Raw genomic sequence first — 24,983 nt, 5'->3', positions numbered from 1 at the left:
GGTCAGAAGTAGTTTTTCTAATGTCATTTCAAATGCTTTTCTAGTATATGTAATACTTTCTTAAATTTGTAAGCATACAAATTTGTGGGGAGCATCACTTTATGTCTGCTGTCCAATTAAGGGTCTTTGGCAAAATAATTTACTACATAAACCAAATTTTGTTTCATTCAGCAGTTGCTTGTTTGCCTCAGACTTTCTTTAACTTCTGAACAGACTGTGAACATGAACTTAAGGCCTTCAAATTACAGATTTTCACATCGGTTTTCTTAGACATTAAGTTTCAAAATATTTTTACTGTGACCCTTACATTTAAATGCATATATTAGTATCTTTTATGTACCTTATATAGTTTATTCTTTTACAAATCTTATATTTATAATCTGTAGAGCAAATATTGTCTGAAAATACTCAACTTCTCTTAACTGACATTCATTAAAGCAATTAACTGAAAAACTTTTGGTTTTGTTTATTCAGTGAATGACACCCAGTCCTACGTGACGGAAGACTGTGGCGTTTGAAAGTTTCCATCTACTGATGAAAGACATTCTGCAGAATTTGTCAGATCTTTGAAACTTGGAATATATTGCTTTCATAATATGAAGTTTATTGCCTATCTGAAGTGTCTAATTTTTCAAGTTTGTAAGTTTATTAAGTGATTTTAACATTGGGTCTTTGTTGTTTTGTTTTGACTATGGAAAGACAGTTTAAGGAAAAGCTGAAATCTATTAAAACATTTGAGGCATGTTTGTACACTGCTGTGTTCAAGTATCAGAATTTACACCGTGGTGCTATCACTGTTGGTACTGATGACCCAGGTGAGGCCCCAGTGGTGCTGTATGAGGGAGGGTCCTTACTCCAGAAGTTGGATGGCTGCTTTCACTTTTCGACTCCCCTGAAAACAGGAGTGGCCCAAAGTGCTGAGGTGGCATAAAACAGTTACTCAGTCCTACTCTTTAAAGTGAATTTAGTCTGAAAAGCATGACTATAAATGCTTTTTGAGTTGAGCACTGCTTTGGTAAATGGTTCCCAAATATCTGCTCCCTTGCTTTCTGAGAAAAGATGAGTGAGGTGGGGTGTGTAGGGTGAACAGAGTTGGAATGGCAAAGGCAACAGTTCCTTAAAATGCTTTCATTTACTGTTAACGTATACCTTTTAAATAAGTATTTTAGGGATCTACATTATCACAAAATTATACAAAAATTTTTTACAAGTATATACATAAGGTATCAGAACAAACTTTAAACCCACAAGATTATAGCTATACATACATATTCTCACATTCTGAAAAATAACATTCTCAGAAATAATTCCACAGAAAATATTACTGAAGATAATTTTTTAAATGTAAAAATTAGATTTAAATAGTATATTTTAAATGACAGATATATAATTACAGAGATCAGATGGGTAAACTGCAAAATAGGACTAAACTTTTGGGATACTGAATGAAAATACAGAGTTTTGTGTGTGTGGTTTTAAAATTGTTAAGGCAAGAAGTGTCAAATGCTTTAGAATTAAATAACAGATCACTGATTTTTAAAGACAGTGTAGTTTTTTAAAAAGTAAAGCTAAAAGTTGGTTAGAAAAAAAGAGTTAATGCAAAAAGGATAGTAAAGATCAAAATAGTCTAAGGACCAAATTAAACTGTGTATAAAAAAAAAGTAAGTTGTTTGACATGCGTATTAGTCATATATTGAAGGGATAATAAAACTACATGTGTGTAAAAGTCCATGTTTCAGATGCTAAAACCTGCAGCCTTGTGGCCATCTCTTTGCTGTTGGAAGAAGAAAGAATTAACCAGTTATTAAACCATCCTTTAAGTTGCACTTTGCTGTGCTTATAAGACTGAAACATTAGAACAAGCAAGACAGTGTACACAAGGGCACACACAACGCCATCGTGTAGTCAGCCTGCGTGAAATGGCAATTCCACGCCATTCTAAAAAGTTCTGTTCCACTGAATCTAAGGTACTTGTTCACTCGAGTGTTGACTTGAGATGCTTTATTTCTGCAGAAGAAATTTGTTTTAAATTGTACTTACAGAAATTTTAAACAGACTTTTAGTATCAATGCTCATAAATGGAGTATATTTGTATTCTCATAATTTCACTGTAAAAAGTGGGAAACAAGGGCTCAAGTGACTTAGTTCTACCATTTTATGAGGAAATAAAAAGCTGAAATGAGATTTTTTTTTCTATTTAATAGACACAGCCTGGAGACGCATTAAGAGTTTCATCTTTCATTTGCTGTGGTTTATGGGCAGGCAAAGGTTCACTATAACTTGGTCCAAAATGAGCCACCATCAAAGAAGTTCACAGAAAAGGAAGGGGACAGAGGTGGCTGTGAGCGGCGCTGGGTGCCAGGGGGTCTGGGCCTGGTCTGCACAGCGCGGAGGCCAGCGGTGCCCGGGGGCGCAGGTACCCGGGGGCGCAGGTACCCGGGGGCGCAGGTACAGACTGGGGGCTCAGTCAGGCCCTGCACATGGAGACAGCCCCCTAGGTTAAAAAGCAGGCCTGCCACGGCTGTCCCCCTCGCCTCAGTCAGTGGCTGGTGTGAGGGCGGCGGTTGTGGGGAGACCACGCTGGGACATGGACTGCGGGGATTAAGGCCGCCGCAGGCTGACCGCGGGGGAGCAGGTTCACCCTACGTGGTTCCCTGATTACGGCCGAAGAGTTTCTACCCACACTGTAATGGAACTGGAATTTCTCTTTAGCCAAAAGCTGGTAAACTTGACTCAAGGAAAATTTGAAGCTGCAACTGCCTCAAATAGAGAGGGGGAGTGTGGTTCAGGGGAATTTTTAGCTTTAACTTATTGACTGCTCCTTTATAGTATACATGAATAGAAGCTTTAAATATTAGTGTTTCATCAAATTGGGCTTAATTTAGGAGAATCCATTGACAAGAAAATGATAATGTTTCATGCTTCTTAAACGAACACCCCAGTCAGTCCTTCAGACGCAGCTGTTCAGAGCTCTAAAACCGACCAGGTTCAGTCACTGGTTGGGCTTCCATGATGTAACTCGGCCTTTTCTGGTTTTAATATTAACAGGGTGTTGCACATAGAAAACAGATGACCAGAAACCTGAAAGGCTCTATTACACTACAAAGATAATTAACACATGAAAATAAAAATTCATAGGACCGATACAGCATCTTAAACTTCTTCATACTTAGAAAAATATATTTTTAAGTAGCAGTCTGCGTAATTTCCAGTCTTCAGGAAACTACAGATAAGCTAAATAGGAAGTTCCTGAATGGCAAGTACTGATCTTTGGCAGCATTTAAAGTGAACAGGAGTAAAGATCTAAGAGTTCAGCCCCAGTCCACCAAGAAAGAATTGTTAACGACAAGTTTTATAAGTGGACCGATATTCATTCCTTATGGAAGTCAGCCTATAGGGTAGCATACATTAAACATATTTTTCCATAGAAAAAAAGGCTATAAAAATTTTATTTCAAGAGTTACTAAATTGTGTAACTTTGTAAATATGAATTCAATGCTTTAGTTTACATGTTAAATAAATGTTTCTATTAGACTGCATCTTTGAATACTCAACATTCTCTCCCAGTTAAATAGTACTACTGTCTAAAACCTTAAACTGTACATCACTGGAAATGATTGTTTATCATACTTTTCCATTAATGAGGCTATAATCATGTTTTACTGTTTCAGTTACAGAGATGAATTCTGAACATGAGGGACAGCTCAGAAGTGAAAATGCAGTGATCATTACTACTGACTTTGGATTTGTTCTTGAGTTTAAAACTTTTAGGAGGAAAATGTGCTTTATAAGCAGGACTTTATTAATGCTTAGGAAGCATTATATTCTCCAGTAGACCTCCTGTGTGTTTTCTTAGGGAAAATAATGTCTGCCTTTTAAAAACTGTGATCCTTTAGGGTGATGGTATATTTCCTTATGTAAACACAAGGATAAAATACTGAACAGTTTAATCTTGAAAATAAAAATTCAAAAAAGAAAAAGTTTTGCTAAAAAAGAGGATGAAAATTATCCAAGTTGGGTGTTTGAGGTTTTGGTTCACTTTTTTGAGGAGCTCTGTCTCCCAAACCTCCCCAGCAGGTCTGCCAGATCTGCACACTCGCCAGAATGGGGGCTAGCGGTCACCATCAGTTCATTTAATCCTTTCTTGACATGGGATTACCTGGCAGTGGGTGGATTATGGACAGTTACCTAGTGCATATTACAAATATTTTGAACCGATCAATCTTCATTTTGACAAGTTTGGGCATTTATCCCTGTTTCAATCTTAAGTTAGCACCACTTGACCATGCAGGGCTTGGTTCTGATTATTTTTTCCGCTTGTGGAGTCCTGCTTTTCTCAAGGCTGTTAATTTACAGAGTCTTCTCAGCATCCGTATCTTTCAGTGAGGCATATGTACACATTTCCAGACAAATAAACTGCAATCAGAAAACAGCAGTGAGTTCTCGATATTTCTAAATTCTCAGAACAGTTTGTTTTTCAATTAAGCTTTCAAATCATACATATATGTATAAAAATTTTCCTTTTTAAGTCCTTTTATTCTCTATGTACACGGTATACAACTCCAAGGAGCCATCTGGTTTTGCTACGTTATTATGATGTTGACTAGCTGAGTCCACACAAGGAACCTGTCAGAAGAAGTGATATTAAATCTTAACGAGTACGCTGGCATATCTTGGGCTGAGAAAGTCACCAACCTGCAGTCATCACCGCCAGCACTGATCACATGTCGATCGCCGCTGGTAAATCGAATATTTGTCACGTGGGGTGAATGACCCAAGAACCTTTTGTGTTTTGCCTAAAAAACAATGAAGAACAAGGCTCAGCATGTGTGATGAACACAGAAGTCAAAGGTTTCTATCAGGAACCACTATCTCCATCACAAAGACTGTGGAGAGAGTAAGCAGTTTGGACCACAGCTATTAATTAAATGCTTTTTCAGAGTGATGGGTCTGCGTTGAAAAGCATTTGCAGTTTGTTAACAGATGAATTAAAGGTCTGGTAAAAGGCTGAGTGCAAGCTTTGTTAGGACAGTTTGAGACGGTGGCATGACTTTTGAGGGCAAGGGGAGATCATCTAACCGCTTTTATTTCAGAGTAATGGATTTAGGAAGTTTGGAAGAAAGTTTAGAATCACAAATTTCAAAGTATTTTCAAATCATGAGATAACATTTTAGCACATATCATGTGGGAAAATGTACTAATAATGATTAAAAGTAAACTGGGGGTAAAGTTACGTAAAATACTAAACCCAAGATAAACTTACAAATTTTTCAGGACATGGGAAGTCAAATAACTTAACCATGCCAAAGTCATCTCCCGTTACCAGGCTGATTCCTGAATGAGAGACACAGGCACAGCTGACATCTGCTTTCTCAGCGTGTCTGGACCAGATTCCCATAACTTCATCTCCTAGAATACTACAGAGAAGGAATAAAAAAACCCACCATAGCAAACACGGGTTTACATACTGAAAAAGTTTCATGGTAATTAATCTCTATACCTAATGAAGTTATTTAGACATAAGAATAAATTATGATAACGTGTTACCTGGAAACCTGAATTTCTCCTGGGATGTGAACCCCTGCACATACACCTTTTCTTACTGAAATTTTACAATTTTAAGGGTTTATATATAGACTAAACAATCTTTCAAAAATTCAATTAATACTTTACAATAGCTGACAGAACTATTTTAAAAATTAAGTGTTTATGCTATAGGAATTTGATGGCATCTTTCATTTTCATTGATGATTACTCATGGTTAACTATTCCACAGCCAGCAACTGTGAACGCATTCATAAGGTTTCGTTTCTAACAGCTGCTATCAATAACATTCCTATAGAAAGAGAAATGATACTATTTCCTAACAGTACTCAATGCATGTTTTTGTTATTAAACCTACTAAAGGAAATATGGTTTCTTTAAAGTCACAACTTTGATTTCCTTTAATTAAAATAATTGATATAGAAATATATTTGATCAAGAGGGGTTCCCACCCTGAGTATATCATTTTCTCAGGAAGAATTCAAGATGGTAACAAAACCTTAAAACTCAATTATTTTCCCTAGGGGAATGGCTCTAGCTGTTCAGAAATAGGATTTTCTAGTTTTCCTGACTTTCAGTTAGGTAGTTCTTCCCTTCTGAATACACGAAATATTTACCTAGTCCATGTAGCCCAAGTAATTCTGTCAATGGCAGCCTGATCCATAAGATGTTTTCCTGAAGGCACTTCATAGACATGCCGTTTATAGCAACCAGTGGAGACCTTTCATAATATTAAAATGGAACAAGAATCCCATCATGTGAGAAGTAAAAATCCAGAAATAGTTTATAGTATACTGGCAAAATGCTACTTGATTTACACTTCTAAAATTATTAAGACTAAAAGATGACTATAAAAATCGGTGATCAAAAAAAAAGGATTCACAAGAACAGATTAGTAAGGAATTATGCAGAAACGGTGAACAGTGGTAGTGAATGAAAGGCAAGAGTTGAGCTGGGAACAGGAGTTTCAAAAGCACAGCTCAGAGTACAGTGCGGGTGCTGTACCTGGAGATGTCTGCCGTCTGCAGAGAAGTCCATCTGAAGGACGAAGCTTGGAATGTCTTTGCAGTAGCTGATTCTGTTAAGGGTGGGGCCCAGTGTTAGGTCATAAAAGTCCACTGAATTCTCACTGGAACCCACTGCCAGAAACCGGGAATCTGGACTAAATCTGAACACACAACAAGAGATCACATGCAAAGATGCATTAGACCACATGGAATACAGCCGTGTAAACACAGGACCTCCCTGGTAGCCCGGGGCTGAGAATCCGCCTCCCGGTGCAGGGGACTCAGCTCCGATCCCTGGTCTGGGAGCTGGAATCCCACGTGCCTCGGGGCAGCTCAGCCCGGGTGCAACAACTAAGGCCCCTCGCGGCCACATCAACTAAAACCAAAAACCTTAGACCAGTGACTCTCCCTTTTTAGTCCTTAGTATTCGAGATGAGTGTGTGTGATCTGGCCTCAAACAGATTTAGCTGCTAGGCAAAACAGATTCTGTAAACTGATAACCATGTTTGTTTTACATGAAACAGAAAGGTTTATATTTTATGTCAGTGTTAAGTGGTTCCTGAATTTTCATCTGATTTCTTAAAAAATATCTCAGCTTTTAAAAAGCCACTAACAGTTTACATGTATTACTAGGTAACAATTCAGTAAGATAGGATCTGCAAAGATAGTATCTCAACAGCAAGGGACACAGACCAGCTTAAGTCATGTCAGGCTATTAGATGAAGGGATAAGACCTGGAGCTTGGAAGAAGTTATTTTTAAATAAAATACTATCTGTCACATAAATACACAAAGTACCATTTGCCTAGTGATCATGTGAAGCCGTATAGTTGAGTGTTTTGAAAATGCCCCATGGTCTTGCTGACATACCTTCGGGACACCAGAGGGTTTAGGGAAGCCATAATTACTGTTTTATACACTGACATCCTGAGAAAGGTTATCAAATGTAAACACGGTCTTACTGGTAAAGAGAGCAAGTTTTGACAGAGCTGGATTCAGGAATCCACGCTGATCACACAAGTGCTCAGTAAGCAGTGTGTGCACGTGTGCTAAGTCACTTCAGTCGTGACCGACTGCGACCCCATGGACTGCAGCCCGCCAGGCTGCTCTGTCCACGGGCTTCTCCACCAGGAACACGAGTGGGTGGCTGTGCCCTCCTCCAGGGGGTCTTCCCGACCCAGGCATCCAGCCCAGTCTCCTAGGTTTCCGGCACTGGCAGGCAGGGTCCTTGCCGCTAGCCGCCACCTGGGAAGTCCCGGGTTCAGTCAATGGTAGCCGCTGTTAGCGTAAGCTTAAGCACTGAAAAAGGCTCCAGAAAAAGTTTAACTCAGATTCTGGAGCACAGATATTCAGTGACAATGGATTAAAGGAACGAACTATATATTCAGTAGAGATTAAGAGAAATAAAAGGTGTTTGGGGTTGAAAGTTTTAATTTTCTAGGCTTTGTAAGACATGTCAGGGGTTATAATTTTAATTTTCCCGGTTTTTTCCTGTGCCGTGCTGCTTGTGGTACCTTAGTTCCCTGACCAGGGACTGAACCCAGGCCGTGGCAGTGAACGTCCCCCGTCTTGACCACTGGGCCGCCAGGGAATCCCCTAACTCTCCCGGCTGTCGAAGGGCAGGTGAGAGAGAACTCTTGGTGAGACGCGCTTGCTGCACACGTCCATCAGGCGTCCCCGAGGACTTGCTGTCGCAGGCGCTGTGGTCGGTGCCCAGCAGACTCATCATCAGTGAGGAGTCCGTGCACACTCAAGCGGCCATGTCTCGGCGCAGTTTACCGTGGGGTGAAATGCTGCAGGCACTAGGGACTTTCTCCAAATGCAAGCTGGGTCACTCAGAGAACACCCCAGGTGCCCCGTCCCGCTGGCCGACTGACCTGATGTCGTGGATCGCACACCGCCTGTCTCTCTTCTTTCCCCATATCTTCAGGGAGCTCACGAGTAAAATGATAAATTCTCCGTTTTTCATCCCAATGGCCACCATGTCCCCTTCTGGGCTGTAGCATACGGTGCGAGCGGCGTGGCCCAGGTTCACTTTGTTCAGCATCTTCTGCATCAGAACCAGGGGGGTCAGAGAGAAGGACATTAAGCAGAGAGCTTACAAAGTATAAACAGTCTCCCCCAGATCCTCCACACAGTTCTGAGATGTTAAGTGCAATTTAGGACCCTGCTTCTTAGGAACCGTAACATCTTGTAAAAGCTGCACGCACTCTGTCAGCAATGTCCCAGAGCCTCACTGTCCCGTCCTCTGCGGCGGACAGGAAGAAGTCCCTGGACGGGTGGGTCGCGAGTCCCCACACGGGGCCGTCCATGTGGCCGTTCACCAGGACGTTGCACGCTGCATTCTTCTCTCCGACTTCAATGATCTCAGCGTTCCTTGTCCCTACCAGTATCTTGCCCTGAAACACAAGTGGGGCCAAAACAGTTACTGGACCAACACAGCTGCTCCTCTTAGTGACCTAAGAATGACCCAGTGACTATGTGACGCTGCAACTTGCAGTGGAGATATGCACACCTTCCTCGACCTGCAGTGGGGCTGCCTCTGATAAGCCCATCATGAGGTGAAAGTGTCAGAAGTGCACTCAACACACCTGACCTACCAGACGCGAGAGCCCGGCCCACCTCACACGCGCGGCACACTCAGCTAAGCCTGTTCTGTGCCACATGCTGGACGCCTCGGTCGTTCACGCAGTTCTGTCCTGAAGCAGAGGACAGCGTGACTGGCTCGGTACAGACAGTGGCTGCAGATGACCTGACTTAAGGCCCGTGGCTGCGTGGCTGACTGGGAGCTGTGGTGAGCTGTGCCGCCCTGCATCACGACAGGGCTGGACCAGAGACTGCTGGCTGGGGAAGAGCAAAGTTAAACATTCGAAGTGCGCTTTCCACTGAATGTGTATCACTTTTGCACTATCTTAAAATCGAAAAACCTTAACGTGTAGACACTCGGCATGTCTGGCCTTGTTCCCAGTTACTGGCATAAACCTCCTAAAAGTGAAAGTCGTTCAGTCACGTCTGATTCTGTGACCCCATGGACTGTAGCCCAGCCAGCTCCTCTGTCCGCGGGATTCTCCAGGCCAGAAGACTGGAGGAGGTTGCCATGCCCGCCTCCAGGGGATCTTCCTGACCCAGGGATTGAACCCAGGTCTCCTGCACTGCAGGTGGATTCTTTATCAGCTGAGCCACTGGGGAGGCTTCTAAAACCCTTGGATTCCCTGGGTGATGAACAAGATGGGTATCTTTTGTGTTAATGAGGCAACATCTGGACCTCACGTAAGGGGGGTGGTTGCCAGCAGACCCAACCATGTGGTTAGGAGGTAGCCTGGCAGTTTCACTCTCTCTTTCCTGCACCTAGGGGATGGGAGAGGGGCTAGACGTTGACCAATAGCGAAAGAGTTAATCATTCAAGACTGCATAAGAAGCCTCGACAGAGGCCAGGGTTTGGAGAGCTTTCGGGCAGGTGAACAAGGGGAGATGCAGGCTGAGTGGTCTGAGGCCCCACACCGCTCCACGTACCTCGGCCCGAGCAGCTCTACGTCTGCCGTGCCTGAGCTTCACCCTTCCGAGTAAGTGGTGATCCAGTAAGGAACACGTCTCTGAGTTCAGGGAGCCGCTCGAGCAACTTAACTGAACCCGAGGAGGGGCTGAACAACCCTCTCTCATTTAGAGCCCGTGGGTCAGGGCACAGGTGACCGACTGGTGTCTCAAGTCCAAGAAGAGCTGTGGGAGCCTCCAAATGACGGCTGACCAGAGGTACAGGCAATAACAACCTGGCATCTAAAGGGGTGTGGGGTGGGCCAGTCTGGCAGGACTGAGCCTCCATCCTCCCGTGGAACCTGACGCTTTCTCTGGTAGATGCTTTCAGGATATAGTTGAATTTATGGACACGCTGGAGAATTCCTTGGTGCTGTGTGGGAAGCAGTCCTGAACTCAGCATCCACACACTGGATCTGAGTCCAAAACCAAAACAACCTACTCTCAGAGAACTTTCTGCCTGGACTAATCTAGTAGGAAGCCAGGATTAGCTCATGCAAAGCTTTCTATGGCCTGAGGCGCACCCCAGGAGCACTCGGCTGGGCACTTGGCCATGCTGACCACCACACGCCTCGCTTCTCTAGTTGTCCAAGTTTTGACGCTGACTGTGATATCTTAGTTTGAAGATCTCCAAAGAGGAGTAAGTGCATTGGGATATGGGAAGAAAGTATTGAATTTTAATTAAAAGTAACTATAAATAAAAGTAAGCATACCTAATATTTAATAGACAGATTAAGGATAATACATGTATGCATTTCATAAATACACTTATTGTGAGTGCATGCATGGTCAAAGTTTTTTAGAGCAATGTGTGTTTTTTCATCAAATGGAGACAGCTGCCTTAATGAACACAAGTCAACTGGCAAAGAAACCCAACTGTCTCCCGGAGTGGATTCAGGAAAACGAGGAGCCATACAGATACAGAGCTTGGGGGACTGGCTTCTTGTCTTTCTGCAGAGAGCAGAGAAGAGGCAGGGGCGGGGAGGGGCCCCCTCTCAGCGCCGCCCACCCCGCCGCGCACCTTGCCTCTGCACACCGAGCGCACGCAGTCGCTGGCCTGGCCCGTCTCCAGCCGGAAGGCGCGGCAGCGCCTCAGCTCCTGGTCCCACAGCTTGACGGCGCCTCCCTCCTTTGACCTGAGAAAAGAGCCGCCGAGACCGGCAGCCGCACTTACTGTTGGCGTTACAGGTGCTCTTTATCATAAACAAAGACTCAGCTACAAGCAGAGCACTTAAGGACACTCCAGTCTTCACACTGCTCTAAACTTTCTACGCCGATTTTAAAACACACTGGGTCTCAAGCATTCAGTTCAAGCAAATTTTATGGAAATTAATTTTTCTGACGTAAGCATAAGTTTACTTTAGGCTGTCCTCACCATATATACCTTTTACTCTCATAATACTTTTTACCGAGGAAATGTGCGAAATGATTTTCTTTTTTCTGGCCATACCACGTGGCTTGCGGGATCTTAGTTCCCCCACTAAGGATTGAACCCAGGCCACAGAAGTGGAAGCATCAAGTCCTAACCACTGGATCTCCAAGGAAGTCCCCAAAATGACTCAGTGGTAAGAGGAAAATGGAAATGTAAGGTTAGATAACAGGATTAGCAATGCTATGCTACAGAATATATTTTCAGGGCCAAAAGGGCACATTTCTTTCCAACTATTATTATTAAACATACTACAGTTTAATAGGTTATGAGTAGGAATGTGCAAGATTAGTTAAGGTGTGGAAAGAAAAGTGTCACAGTAATATGTGCAAAAGATAAAATATAACCTTATTTACGGTTTTTCTTTTGGAAGAGGTGGAAAATATATTCCTTTATTTTCTGCTAGACGAACTGTCTTAGGACAAAGCCATGTTCCTGTAGCACTGTTACACAGTCTTCCTTTATGTGACAGGCAGAAGCGGCTGCGTGTCTGTGGGTTCTTTCAATGCTGTATAGGAATGCACTTACTTCCTGCTCACACATACATTCCATTTTAACAAGGATATGAATGTGTTGGTAGAAAATCAATGTAGGTATCTGGTTTCCACTGGGAGGTTTAGAAGTCACTCAGAAAAAGGCCTCTCTTCAGACTTACATTTTGAGGTCCTGTCTTAACTTTATCTAGCAAGTTTGCCTCCAGCACCAGCAAACAAGGCAAAGTCTATTTCTGGCAATCCCTCACCCTTTCTAGTCCAGCAGTGAGCATCTTATCCCTTAGTGCACAGTCTGAACAAAACAGAAAGCAGACGGTCAAGATGCATCCCAAATCCCACGGCAAGGATCCCCCAAAGGTCACCAGCAGAATTCTACTCAGCAAATATTTACACAGGCAGAGAGACATGAGGAAAATCAATTCTTAACCTACAGGATAGCTACCCATGATTATTTCCGAAAAATGATCACCCCAGTTGCTGGAGCTTAGATTTACCTACAGTGTCAAAAAGACTGAGAGTGATTTAAGGCCAGAAATAAAAATCATCAAGAAGGCACTTTTATAAAAGGCAATAAAGGAGAAGCACTTGAGGAAGAAGGTCAGAGAGGCTAATCCCCGTGACCTTGACGTAACCACGAACCACAGGCATCACGACGCAGGGGTTTTCAGTGAGGCTGCGAGAAGAAAGGGGACTCACGGTCTCTCCTTGCCACCAGTGACGATCAGCCCGTCTCGAAGGGTGGTGTACATGGCAAACACGGGCCCGTTGTGAGCTCTGGCCACGATTCTACACAATACGTGGTCTTTCCACACACAGACATCTCCACTGACGGTACCTGTAAACGTCAAGTTATTCTGAAAAGGAGTGGGGAAGGGGAGATAAACTCATCAAAGGTTCAGGCAGAGTCAGACAGCAATTCTCTACGTCAGAGTGAGCGGTTCTCGCCCTCTTCACACAAGAAGCAGGGACGGCAGGAGAAACAGTGGGGTCAAGTGTCAGAGAGCCTGGTTTCTGAGCGTCAAGGTTTCGCTCAGTTAGGGCCACTTCTTTTTCCACTTCTGTTGCCTATTAGCTGGAATAACCTTGGTCAAGACTTCTAACCCCCGCCAATATCAGCTTTTTCATGTGTAAACTGAGAGCATTCACGCTCTCTGAGTTCCCTTTGAATTAACAAAGCTGTGATCCTGGTTTATTTCACACCTTTGACTCACTTCCCTCTAGTTCCCCAAGGAGTAACTTCAAAGTCACTAGTAACCGAGAGTGAAGAAAAGAACAGGAAGTGAAAATAACTTTCCTAATAGTTTTGACAGGTTTGATAAAATATTTTTGTCATGGAAGGTGAAACTTATCTGTAGCGAAATAGTAGTTTTGCAGTTGTATATGAAAATTAACATTTCCCATGATTTCTTAAAATACAAAAGTCAATGCATTTCTGCAATGAATCCAAAATGAGATAAATCTGTTAAGATACCAAAAGTTTAAGAATGCTTTAGATGATTTCGAGAATTTCAATCTTGATATAGCTCATTTATGCAAAAACAAGAGAAATCAAATCCTGCATTATGTGCTATTTTGTCTCATTTTAACTTCCCTTTAACAGCAACTCGTATAAGATCCTGCACCAAAAACAATATGCAAAGAACCAATCAGAAAATAAGGTTTGATATATACCAAGAACAAATTTTCTTTAATCTTTCTGAGAATACTAGTTTGTATGTTTAATTTCCCTACAACAATTTAATATTATTTCAAATTCCTCATGTTTATGCTTAATCTCTATAACTCACATTTGGAAAACAGTGATGACACTTGTGATACAGGAGCATCTTTAATTTATGCCTTATCTGCGACTGGAACGTTAAAAACTAGCATTTTACTTCCCCTGCTCTTCTCTCAGCTCCTCGCGTGGCAGTGGTTTAGTGGTTAGGTAGTTTCCAACTCTTGCAACCCCATTAACTGTAGCCCACCAGGCTTCTCTGTCCATGCGGTTTTCCAGGCAAGAGTACCGGAGTGGGTTGCCATTTCCTTTTCCAGGGGATCTTCCGACCCAGGGATCAAAACCTGGGTCTCCTGCATTGGAGGCGGATTCTATACTGACTGAGCCACCAGGGGAGATTATATTCAAAAAGGCTTAAACTGACTCTGTTCAGTTCAGTCACTCAGTTGTGTCTGACTTTTACGACCCCATGGACTGCAGCACGCCAGGCCTCCCTGTCCATCACCAACTCCCAGAGCTTGCTCAATCTCATGTCCATCAAGCCAGTGATGCCATCCAATCAGTTCATCCTCCATCACCCGCTTCTCCTCCCACGTTCAATCTTTCCCAGCATCAGGGTCTTTTCCAAGGAGTCTTTCCAAGGGTCTTTCCAAGGCCACCTTTGCATCAGGTGGCCAAAGTATTGGAGCTTCAGCTTCAGCATCAGTCCTTCCAATGAACACCCAGGACTGATTTCCTTTAGGATGGACTGGTTGGATCTCCTAGCAGTCCAAGGGACTCTGAAGAGTCTTCTCCAATGCCACAGTTCAAAAGCATCAATTCTTTAGCACTCAGCTTTCTTTATAGTCCAACTCTCATATCCATACATAACCACTGGAAAAACCACAGCCTTGACTAGACGGACCTTTGTTGGCAAAGTAATGTCTCTGCTTTTTAATATGCTATCTAGGTTTGGTCATAGCTTTTCTTCCAAGGAGCAAGCGTCTTTGCAGTCACCATCTGCAGTGATTTTGGAGCCCAAGAAACTAAAGTTTGTCACTGTTTCCATGGTTTCCCCGTCTACGTGCCATGAAGTGATGGGACCGCATGCCATGATCTTGGTTTTTTGAATGTTGAGTTTCAAGCCAGCTTTTCACTCTCTTCTTTCACTTTCATCAACAAGCTCTTTAGTTCCTCTTCACTTTCTGCCCTAAGGGTGGTATCATCTGCATATCTGAGGTTATTGATATTTCTTCCAGCAACCTTGATTTCAGCTTGTGCTTCATCCAGTCTGGCACTTCACACACTGTATTCTGCATATAAGTGAAACAAGCATGGTGACAATAAACAGCCTTGACATATTCCTATCCCAATTTGGAACCAGTCCATTGTTCCATGTCCGGTTTTAACTGTCGCTTCTTAACCTGCATACAGATTTCTCAGGAGGCAGGTCAGGTGATCTGGTATTCCCATCTCTTTAAGAATTTCTCACAGTTTGCTGTGATCCACACAAAGGCTTTAGTGTAGTCAAGGAAGCAGAAGTAGATGTTTTTCTGGAATTCTCTTGCTTTTTCTTTGATCCAACAGATGTTGGCAATTTGATCTCTGGTTCCTCTGAGATCTAAATCCAGCTTGAACATCTGGAAGTTCTCGGTTCACATACTGTTGAAGCCTGACTTGGAGAATTTTGAGCATTACTTTACTAGCGTGTGAGATGAGTGCAATTGTGCGGTAGTTTGAACATTCTTTGGCATTGCCTTTCTTTGGGATTGGAATGAAAACCGACCTTTTCCAGTCCTGTGGCCACTGCTGAGTTTTCCAAATTTGCTGGCATATTGAGTACAGCACTTTCACAGCATCATCTTTTAGGATTTGAAATAGCTCAACTGGAATTCCATCACCTCCACTAGCTTTGTTCGCAGTGACGCTTCATAAGGCCCACTTGACTTCACAGTCCAGGATGTCTGTCTCTAGGTGAGTGGTCACGTCATCGTGATTATCTGGGTCATGAAGATCTTTTTTGTATAGTTCTTCTGTTGTATTCTTTCCACCTTTTCTTAATATCTTCTGCTTCTGTTAGGTCCATACCATTTCTATCCTTTATTGAGCCCATCTTTGCATGACATATTCCCTTGGTGTCTGTAATTTTCTTGACGAGATCTTTAGTCCTTCCCATTCTATGGTTTTCCTCTGTTTCTTTGCATTGTTCACTTAGGAAGGCTTTCTTATCTCTCCTTGCTCTTCTTTGAAACTCTGCACTCAGATGGGAATATCTTTCCTTTTCTCCTTTTCCTTTAGCTTCTCTTCTTTTCACAGCTATTTGTAAGGCCTCCTCAGACAGCCATTTAGCCTTTTTGCATTTCTTCGTCTTGGGGATGGTTTTCATCATCACCTTGTGTACAATGTCACGAACCTCCATCCATAGTTCTTCAGGCACTCTATCAGATCTAATCCCTTGAATCTATTTGTCACTTCCACTGTATAATCATAAGGGATTTGATTTAGGTCATACTTGAATGGTCTAGTGGTTTTCCCTACTTTCTTCAATTTAAGTCTGAATTTGGCAATAAGGAGTTCATGATCTGAGCCACAGTCAGCTCCTGGTCTTTTTTTGGCTGACTGTATACAGCTTCTCCATCTTCGGCTGCAAAGGATACAATCAAACTGATTTCAGTATTGACCATGTGATGATGTCCATATATAGAGTCATCTCTTGTGTTGCTGGAAGAGGGTATTTGCTATGACCAGTGCGTTCTCTTGGCAAAATTCTGTTAGCCTTTGTCCTGCTTCATTTTGTACTCCAAGGCCAAACTTGCCTGTTACTCCAGGTATCTCTTGACTTCCTACTTCTGCATTCTAGTCCCCTACAATGAAAAGGACATCTTTTTTGGACGTTAGTTCTAGATGGTCTTGTGGGTCTTCATAGAACCGTTCAACTTCAGATTGTTCGGTACTAGTGGTTGGGGCATAGAGTTGGATTATTGTGATAATGAATGGTTTGCCTTGGAATAGAACAGAGATCATTCTGCCATTTTTGAGACTACACCCAAGTACTGCATTTCAGACTGTTTTGTTGACTATGAGGGCTACTCCATTTCTTCTAAGGGATTCTTGCCCACAGTAGTAGATACAATGAACATTAACCCATTTTGTTATGTAACAAAACATTCACACTGATTTGCACTGTCACTTCAAACATAAAAAAGTAAATTAGAACTAAAATGCTTATCTTCAAGTTTATTTTCCATTGGGAATGGGCAATTGATTAAATAAGGAATTTTATATGTGCAGAAAGTTAATGTGCACGGGCATAATAATGTCAAGCATTTCAGTGTCTACGTTTTCCATCTGGAAAGGAAATTACTGGTCTTGTATTAAGAAACTACATGATATTTAGCTGAAGTTTGACAGGGCATAGTGAGAATTTTCAGTGTTTTTCCTCAAAAATGTAAGTTTTAAGGTTCTAGAATTATACTTCTCTTCCTTCAAGTATTACACACCCAACATAAATACTCAAAGAAAAACAACTTAGGTTTCTGATGCACCAAAGGATTGAAAAAGCCTGGCCAGGACAAGATATTAAAGAAAAGAGAGAAAGAAAGAAAGAAAGAAAGTGTAGTCACTCAGTCGTGTCCGACTCTTTGTGACCCTGTGGACTGTAGCCCACCAGGCTCCTCTGTCCATGGGATTCTCTAGGCAAGAATACTGGAGTGGGTTGCCATTTCCTTCTCCGGGGGATCTTCCCAACCCAGGGATCAAACCTGGGTCTCCCGCATCACAGGTAGATGCTTTACCCTCTGAGCCACCAGGGAAGCCCTCAAAGGAAAGAGAAGTGTCGTGTAAACCAGAAGTCCCAGTGGCACGGGGGTGGGGAAGAGACGGTTTGGGAGCGCCCTTCCCAGGAAACCAGGGCAGGGCTATGCTCGCCTTCCTCCCCTGATGAGACACGGCCCCGAGCACTTTCAACCGCAGGACAAGCAGTGGGTTAAGATGACAGGAAGCACAGGAAATCCTAAACCAAGCACCCTCTTAAACACTGGAAAATCATATGTCACAATTTATCTTTTATTCTGGCAAATTATTAGGACCTCAGAGACTCAGGGTGACAGAAAGTTAGGGAAGGCTTCTGGGAATGGCCACAGCCCAAGGACTCAAGTCTCCATCGTAACCTTTCTCCCTCATTAACTTTCTTTCCCACTCCCTGACTTCTCAAAGTATCAGAACTGGAAAGATGAAATATAGGCAGGACCAGGACACAGGCTAGAATTAGTGGACTACAGTGTCATATACACAACATTCATGTGGCTCATTTATCTAAGGCAAGAAAATTCCAAACAGTCCAGCTTGGGGAATTCACAGCTACACGACCACAGGCAATTTAAGAGACATACTGCACCAAACGCGACAGCAAGCATGGTCTGCATCCGGGCGTCCTCCAGAGCGCTCAGGAGCCCTTTCTTGCTAAGAAGAGCTCTTCCTGCCAGGGTCCAGAACTTGACGTGCTTCACTCCCACAGAGACAAACTGGGAGTCTGAATCTGGTCGGAATTCAGCCACAAAAATACGCTGGTTGTGACCAGCTCTGCTGGCAATTTTGGCACCTGAGAAAAAAGACACAACAGAATTTTCTAGGTGAGTATAAGAACTAAGTTGTTTTTTTATAGGATTGAGCAGTTATTGAAAACATATAGTTCAAAAAACAAATGCTGATAGAGCAAGCGCAGGGAATTCGCGAGCACTCCAGTGGTTAGGACTCGGCCTCTCACTGCCAAGGGCCGGGGTTCAGTCTCGGGGGGAGCTGATTCCACAAGCCCCGTGGTGCAGGCCGACCCCCACCACCCCCGCCCCTCCACACACATGCACAGGGCCTGTCCCTTGCACTGCTACCTAGGAATCACGCAACAGACGATTACCAGTGCCCAGCGTCCTTTTTACACATTTTGCAAGTGATGTATGATTTAAGGAGAGCTTCATTGTAATTTAAGGGGCATTTTAGCCTGTAGGAACCATTATCTTTTTTTTTCTTCCATGTAGTTCTATGAATTTCACTTTTTATTTTTTCACAGTTCAGGTCTTTATTTTCTTTACGCCCATCAGGCCATGAATTCACAGGGAATGGGCTCCCACGGTTCAGGTCCCTCTCCACTGGTTCTCATGAAGTGCGCCTCTCTGGGAGGACCGGCTGGAGCTTCGGCTGCACCCAGGTCCTTTTCTCTCCGGCTTCCTCCTCTTTCTGACCATTTTCCTTCAGGCATCTCAGGAAGCTATCCTGGCCCTCGGTGAGTTTAAATGCTCAGCGCACACGTTAAGTCCCTGGCAAGGATCTTGCCGTTTGTTTACAATGAAGTCAAACAGCACGCTGGGTTACACTGCAGCCTCTCCCATTCTGCCCTGGTGTCATTTGTGGGGCATTCCATTTTGAACAGTATCTGTTCCCTCAATATCGACAGTATCACCTTTATCCTAGATTTGCAAGGATGTGGCCAAAGGACCAACAAAGGTCCCTGTTTTCTAAAAGCCTAGAGAACATGCAGCAGGTGCGTCTCCTCTTGCCCTCTGTGTTGGTCATTCTGGCGAATTACTAGAAGACGGCAGTTCTGGCCGAAAGGTGAATTTCACTTTTTATAACAGCTCTGTAACTGCAAAATTCTGTCTGAAGTGTACTGAAGTAGTATTACCTTATTGCTCTTCCATTATCACTTACAACATAATTCATTTCCATTCTTCAGTAAGATCCTTTATAACCAACCAAATAATAATTACAAGACCCTTTTCAGCACAATTTCTTATGGAGAGAGCAGTGAATCATTTTTAATATTAGTAACTCATTAATTTATGCTTTGTTTACAATTTTACTGGGTTTTTAAAGTGGAACGCACCTACAACAGCTTTGTATGTGTACTGAGTAGGGTTGTAAGGAATAATGGTTTCAATCAGCAAGTTAATACAAATATGAAATAGGAAATTCGTTTCACCCTATTTTTATTTATTTAAATTACAAAGAGAAAAGGCCCACCTTCTTGCCATCTCCAGATGGTAACTGTGTGCTCCGGGTCCAGCCCCACTGACAGCAGGAGCTTCCCCGTGGCGCTGAAGCTGACCGAGCACACGCCCTTCGAGTGGTAGCATCTCAGTATGGACAGAGTCTGCTTGTTCACGGCGTCCCAGACGTGCACGGACGGCGCTGTGGCTAGACAGACAGAAGCCGACAGCGGTGACACACGCGTCACGGAGGTTCCCTGCCAAGGCTGACACAGACTCACGTCTGAAACACGGGAAAACACACACCAAAGGACTGTGTGTGCTCAGTAAAAAACAACTCAACACTAAGACTAAAGCTAAAGAAAGGAAAGGAAAGAGAAAGGAAAGACAGGGGAAAAAATACAGACTACGTCCTCAGGCTATAGTCCAATTACACTTTTGAGAAAATAGGTATTAGACAAACAAATTAGGCAATCACAACTTTAAACAACTTTTCAAAAAAATGCATGTTCTAGATACACGTTAAATCTTTATATAATTATGTATATTATGGAGAAATATACAAACATTACACAATAATGGAATACCAAGACATACTTATGTTATATGAAGGAGACCAAAAGTGAATACAAATTGAGAAAGGCAATAGGGAGGAAATCACATGAAGAGATCACAAAGGAAATTTCCAACCGAATAGACATACATCTGGTAAAAGCTAAGTGCATATCACTCTATAAGACAGTATTTCTTAAAAAAAACACAGGATTTTATGGGAGAAATACAACTGCTTATCTTTTAAAAAATTATACTTTTTTTCTTTGTAGCCATTTTAACTGCTTAAAAAGATTTCCCAGTTCTCTGAATTTTCTAAGTTAAAAAAAAATCATAGTTTTGGATTGTTCTTTTTTCATGAATGGCACCCTATAAAAAGAAACAGACTTATGTTCAGTCTCAGAACACAAGTACTTTTAGTAAAATAATTAAAACATGGAAGTGCATTTGCTTCAAATTATAAATCTGCTACAAATACTGCAAAAATAGAGAAATATTACATATTGACAAGCTGTCTTAAAATCACTTGATGCAGAAAGAAATTCTAGTCTCTAAAGAAAACAGTCTGATAAATTTAGACTGTATTTTACACCATCTACAATTTATAGTATACAATGATAAATTAAAGTTGACAGTTCTTCAAACAAGGTTATAATATATTAACCCAGGGAGTTAAATTTGAGTATCATTAAATAAAAATTGTTCAAAGATTTATGCAACTGTAAAAAAAATAAAACATGGAACTAGACATAAAAATTTACCACATAATAGAGCATTTATGTGTGAAAAATTGATCACAATAATTTAAGCACTGCACTAAAATTAGAATGTTCCTCATTCAATAAAAGTGAAAGGATATGAGGAACTGGTAAACTTAATTCAGTAAGAAATGCTAGGTGATATATAATATATATACATATATATATTATATATACACACACATACTGGAGATCATTCTATAATTTTTTGCCAGTGACAAATACTAAACAGGTCTTCTTGGAGAAGGAAATGGCAACCCACTAAAGTGTTCTTGCCTGGAGAATCCCAGGGACGGTGGAATGTGGTGGGCTGCCGTCTATGGGGTCGCACAGAGTCGGACACGACTGAAGCGACTTAGCAGCAGCAGCAGCAGAGTATTACCAAAGAGAAATCAGATTTTTAACACTTGTTTGTGTCTCACTTCTCTGCCATGATAGGAACATGATTTCTTCCTTATCCTGAAGTTAACATTTTCATATGGACATGACGTAGATAATTTTTAACCTACATAAGCATGTACATGTATGGCAAAGGTTTTTCTCATTTTACTATGCTCTGCAAATTTGTAACGTTTTTATTTTTGCGATTTTTTCGCTAAACTCACTTCTTCTGTCATCTTAAAAGGTTTACTTGTATTTCCTTTTTAAAATTGAAGTATAATTGATTTACAATGTTGTCATAGGAAAAAAAAAAAACAGGTCTTCTGTAATACAGAAATGGTTTTATATCTATAAAAAGAAACTGTGGGCAATCCATATACTGTATTTGTCTAAATGTGATGATGTAGCTAATGGATTTTTAAGAAAGAGCACTCTATATCCTCCAAATTTAATATTTCATAAATTAGAATTACATTTATCTAAAATTTAAATAGCAAGTAATTTTAAGTAAACTCAATTACTCAACTTTTCAAACTTATAAAAAAAATCAAATGAGATGGTAAGAACTTATACCAAGAATTTACGTCTTAAAACATATAGGTATGACTATGTTATGAGACTGTTACACATTTAGAGTGCTCTAAACTTACATCGGTAGCAATATTTAAGGTTAAAATTACTGGACATTCTTAAAGTCTACCTTACGAAAGTTTAAGTTATGTTGTTTGCCTTTCTCCTGTAATTTGAAGTGGTCATGCATGATGCTGGAATAGCAGAGATACTACTCCTGTTTCTGCCCTTCCTGTAGGTCACCAGACGGGCACGTCTCATGGACTTGGCATATTACCAGGACATCTCATCCTTTCTAATCCCTGCTTCTGGGCGGTTCTGTGCTCCTGTGTACTCAGCCTCGAAAAGTGAAGTGCCTTGCCCTGGGTCACACAGCTCAGTGCTGGCAGAGCCAGCCTCTAGAGGTGCGTGCTGTCAGCACCTAGCTTCTATTCCTGCCGTTCCCACATTGACTTTCTCCAGAAAATCAACCCTACCAACGATCCGAAACCATTCTTCACTCTCCGTCTCCAGAACACAGATGCCATAGGGTCCCTCTCTCTCTTAAATAACTTTATTAGTTTATTTACAGCTGCGCCGGGTCCTTGCGGCTGCAGAGCTCCTCTCTAGCCGTGGCGCGCGGGCTTCTCGCTGCGGGGCCTCTCCAGCCGCGGCGCGCGGGCTTCTCGCTGCGCGGGCCTCTCCAGCCGCGGCGCGCGGGCTTCTCGCTGCGCGGGCCTCTCCAGCCGCGGCGCGCGGGCTTCTCGCTGCGCGGGCCTCTCCAGCCGCGGCGCGCGGGCTTCTCGCTGCGCGGGCCTCTCCAGCCGCGGCGCGCGGGCTTCTCGCTGCGCGGGCCTCTCCAGCCGCGGCGCGCGGGCTTCTCGCTGCGCGGGCCTCTCCAGCCGCGGCGCGCGGGCTTCTCGCTGCGGGGCCTCTCCAGCCGCGGCGCGCGGGCTTCTCGCTGCGGGGCCTCTCCAGCCGCGGCGCGCGGGCTTCTCGCTGCGGGGCCTCTCCAGCCGCGGTGCACGGGCTTCTCACTGCGGGGCCTCTCCAGCCGCGGTGCACGGGCTTCTCGCTGCGCGGGCCTCTCCAGCCGCGGTGCACGGGCTTCTCGCTGCGCGGGCCTCTCTTGCTGCGGCGCACGGGCTTCTCGCTGCGGGGCCTCTCCAGCCGCGGTGCACGGGCTTCTCGCTGCGCGGGCCTCTCCAGCCGCGGTGCACGGGCTTCTCGCTGCGCGGGCCTCTCTTGCTGCGGCGCACGGGCTTCTCGCTGCGGGGCCTCTCCAGCCGCGGTGCACGGGCTTCTCGCTGCGGGGCCTCTCCAGCCGCGGTGCACGGGCTTCTCACTGCGGGGCCTCTCCAGCCGCGGTGCACGGGCTTCTCGCTGCGCGGGCCTCTCCAGCCGCGGTGCACGGGCTTCTCGCTGCGCGGGCCTCTCTTGCTGCGGTGCACGGGCTTCTCGCTGCGCGGGCCTCTCTAGCCGCGGTGCACGGGCTTCTCGCTGCGGGGCCTCTCCAGCCGCGGTGCACGGGCTTCTCGCTGCGCGGGCCTCTCTTGCTGCGGTGCACGGGCTGCTCGCTGCGGGGGCCTCTCTTGCTGCGGTGCGTGCGCTCTAGGCCGCGCAGAGCTCCAGGCCCTTCAGCAGCTGAGGCACGTGGGCTCAGGAGTTGCGGCTCCCGGGCTCCAGGGCACAGACTCAGGAGTTGTGGTGCCTGGGTTTACTTGCTCCACGGCATGTGGGATCTTCCCAGACCAGGGGTCAAACCTGTGTCTCCTGCGTTGGCAGGTGGATTCTTTACAATGGAGCCACCAGGGAAGCCCCTAAGGGTCTCTTAAAATTACAAATGGATTTCATAAAAAAGTTTTAAAGGATTTTTTTTTTTCATCCCCTAGTTTGCCTTGATGTAATACAGTAAACAGTGCATTTTAAAAACAAAGTTTTAATATGGACCATTAAGTGTACCAATGGCTGAGATGGTAAAAAGCATCTGCCTATAATGCGGGAGACCTGGGTTTGATCCCTGGGTCAGGAAGATCTCCTGGAGAAGGAAATGGCAACCCATTCCAGTATTCTTGCCTGGAAAATCCGATGGATGGAGGAACCTCGTGGGCTACAGTCCATGAGGTCGCAAAGAGTCAGACATGACTGAGTGACTTCACTTCACTTCACTTCTTCTATAGTGGACAATATTACCACTAACGTTGGACCCAGCATTCCTTCCTTCCTTCTTTCTTAATAAAGCTCTGATCTTATTTAGGAATCCATGCCTCCCTCATTCGATACAAGCGATTCAGAGGAAATACACTGCATGGTCAACTTAATAGTCTACGCCCATTGTGATAAGACCTCCCCACAGCCCCCAATCCTTCCCGTCCCATCCCCTCACCCCTGACATCAATGATTCAGTTCAGGGCTTTGTGCACATCTTAAAATGACTCACTCAGGCTAAAAGGCAGTACTAATTTTATTATTATTTTTAAAAATATTCATTTATTTGGCTGCACTGGGTCTTAGTTGCGACATGTGGGATCAAGTTCCTTAACCAGGGCTCAATCCTGCGCTCCCTGCATTGGGAGTGAGAGGTCTTAGTCACTGGACCATGCAGGGAAGTCCCAGGAAGCACTGATTTTAGGTCGTGGTTTTGAAAAAGGATTTTTTTCTCTTTCCCACTTGATGAAAAGGCAAGGAAGCATGTAACTGCAACCCTTCTATAACACAAATACAGGAGCGTCGTGGGTGAAGCCAGTGAGGGGAGGCCTGGGAAGCACACTGGGGCTCCTGAATCAGCAAAGGCAGACAGGCACCCTCCCTCTGCACTCCTGGGAGATAATCCATTTCCTTCTTTTCGGTCATGAGAGGGCCCATGGAAGACTACTAAGTCATTTAATGAACTGCCTATCGGGACAAATAGTGACCTATACCAGAAAGAGCTCTCTCTCCTTGACTTGCCTTAAGGATCCAAAGTGTCAGATTCTTACCTCCTCACACAGTCTTAGGTGGGCTGAAAAAACTCTGCCAGAGACAAAAGATGTTCCCTTAGGGTGTACTCAAAACCCAACTAT

At 43.7% G+C, this 24,983-nt stretch overlaps 2 protein-coding genes across 15 annotated transcripts in view; one reads left to right on the top strand and one right to left on the bottom strand.

The window, feature by feature from the left end:
* ZC3H14 (zinc finger CCCH-type containing 14) overlaps positions 1-2,196 on the top strand; it is a 39,974-nt gene extending 37,778 nt beyond the window's left edge. For all 9 annotated transcript variants that reach the window (XM_061156482.1, XM_061156487.1, XM_061156483.1 and 6 more), the window contains one exon: positions 475-2,196. In XM_061156482.1, the coding sequence (XP_061012465.1) occupies positions 475-481 (7 nt within the window). In that variant the 3' untranslated portion in view covers positions 482-2,196. The remainder of the gene's footprint in view (positions 1-474) is intronic.
* Positions 2,197-3,757: 1,561 nt separating this feature from the next.
* Positions 3,758-24,983, bottom strand: part of EML5 (EMAP like 5) — a 150,664-nt gene continuing 129,438 nt past the window's right edge. For 2 of the 6 annotated variants that reach the window (XM_061156472.1, XM_061156473.1), the window contains exons 32-42: positions 19,716-19,889; positions 18,092-18,300; positions 12,701-12,858; positions 11,103-11,217; positions 8,761-8,949; positions 8,428-8,600; positions 6,550-6,712; positions 6,162-6,265; positions 5,264-5,417; positions 4,696-4,796; positions 3,758-4,416 (exon numbers count right to left, since the gene is read on the bottom strand). In XM_061156472.1, the coding sequence (XP_061012455.1) occupies positions 4,380-4,416; positions 4,696-4,796; positions 5,264-5,417; positions 6,162-6,265; positions 6,550-6,712; positions 8,428-8,600; positions 8,761-8,949; positions 11,103-11,217; positions 12,701-12,858; positions 18,092-18,300; positions 19,716-19,889 (1,577 nt within the window). In that variant the 3' untranslated portion in view covers positions 3,758-4,379. Of the gene's footprint in view, positions 4,417-4,695; positions 4,797-5,263; positions 5,418-6,161; positions 6,266-6,549; positions 6,713-8,427; positions 8,601-8,760; positions 8,950-11,102; positions 11,218-12,700; positions 12,859-18,091; positions 18,301-19,715; positions 19,890-24,983 lie in introns of those variants that run through there. The other 4 variants (XM_061156474.1, XM_061156475.1, XM_061156477.1 and 1 more) reach the window with 4 other exon arrangements.

The sequence above is a fragment of the Dama dama genome, chromosome 12, assembly GCF_033118175.1.
Source record: "Dama dama isolate Ldn47 chromosome 12, ASM3311817v1, whole genome shotgun sequence".
Lineage (NCBI taxonomy): Eukaryota > Metazoa > Chordata > Mammalia > Artiodactyla > Cervidae > Dama > Dama dama.
The sequence above is the reverse complement of the archived record's forward strand: the minus strand, read 5'-3'. Positions and strand labels throughout refer to the sequence as shown.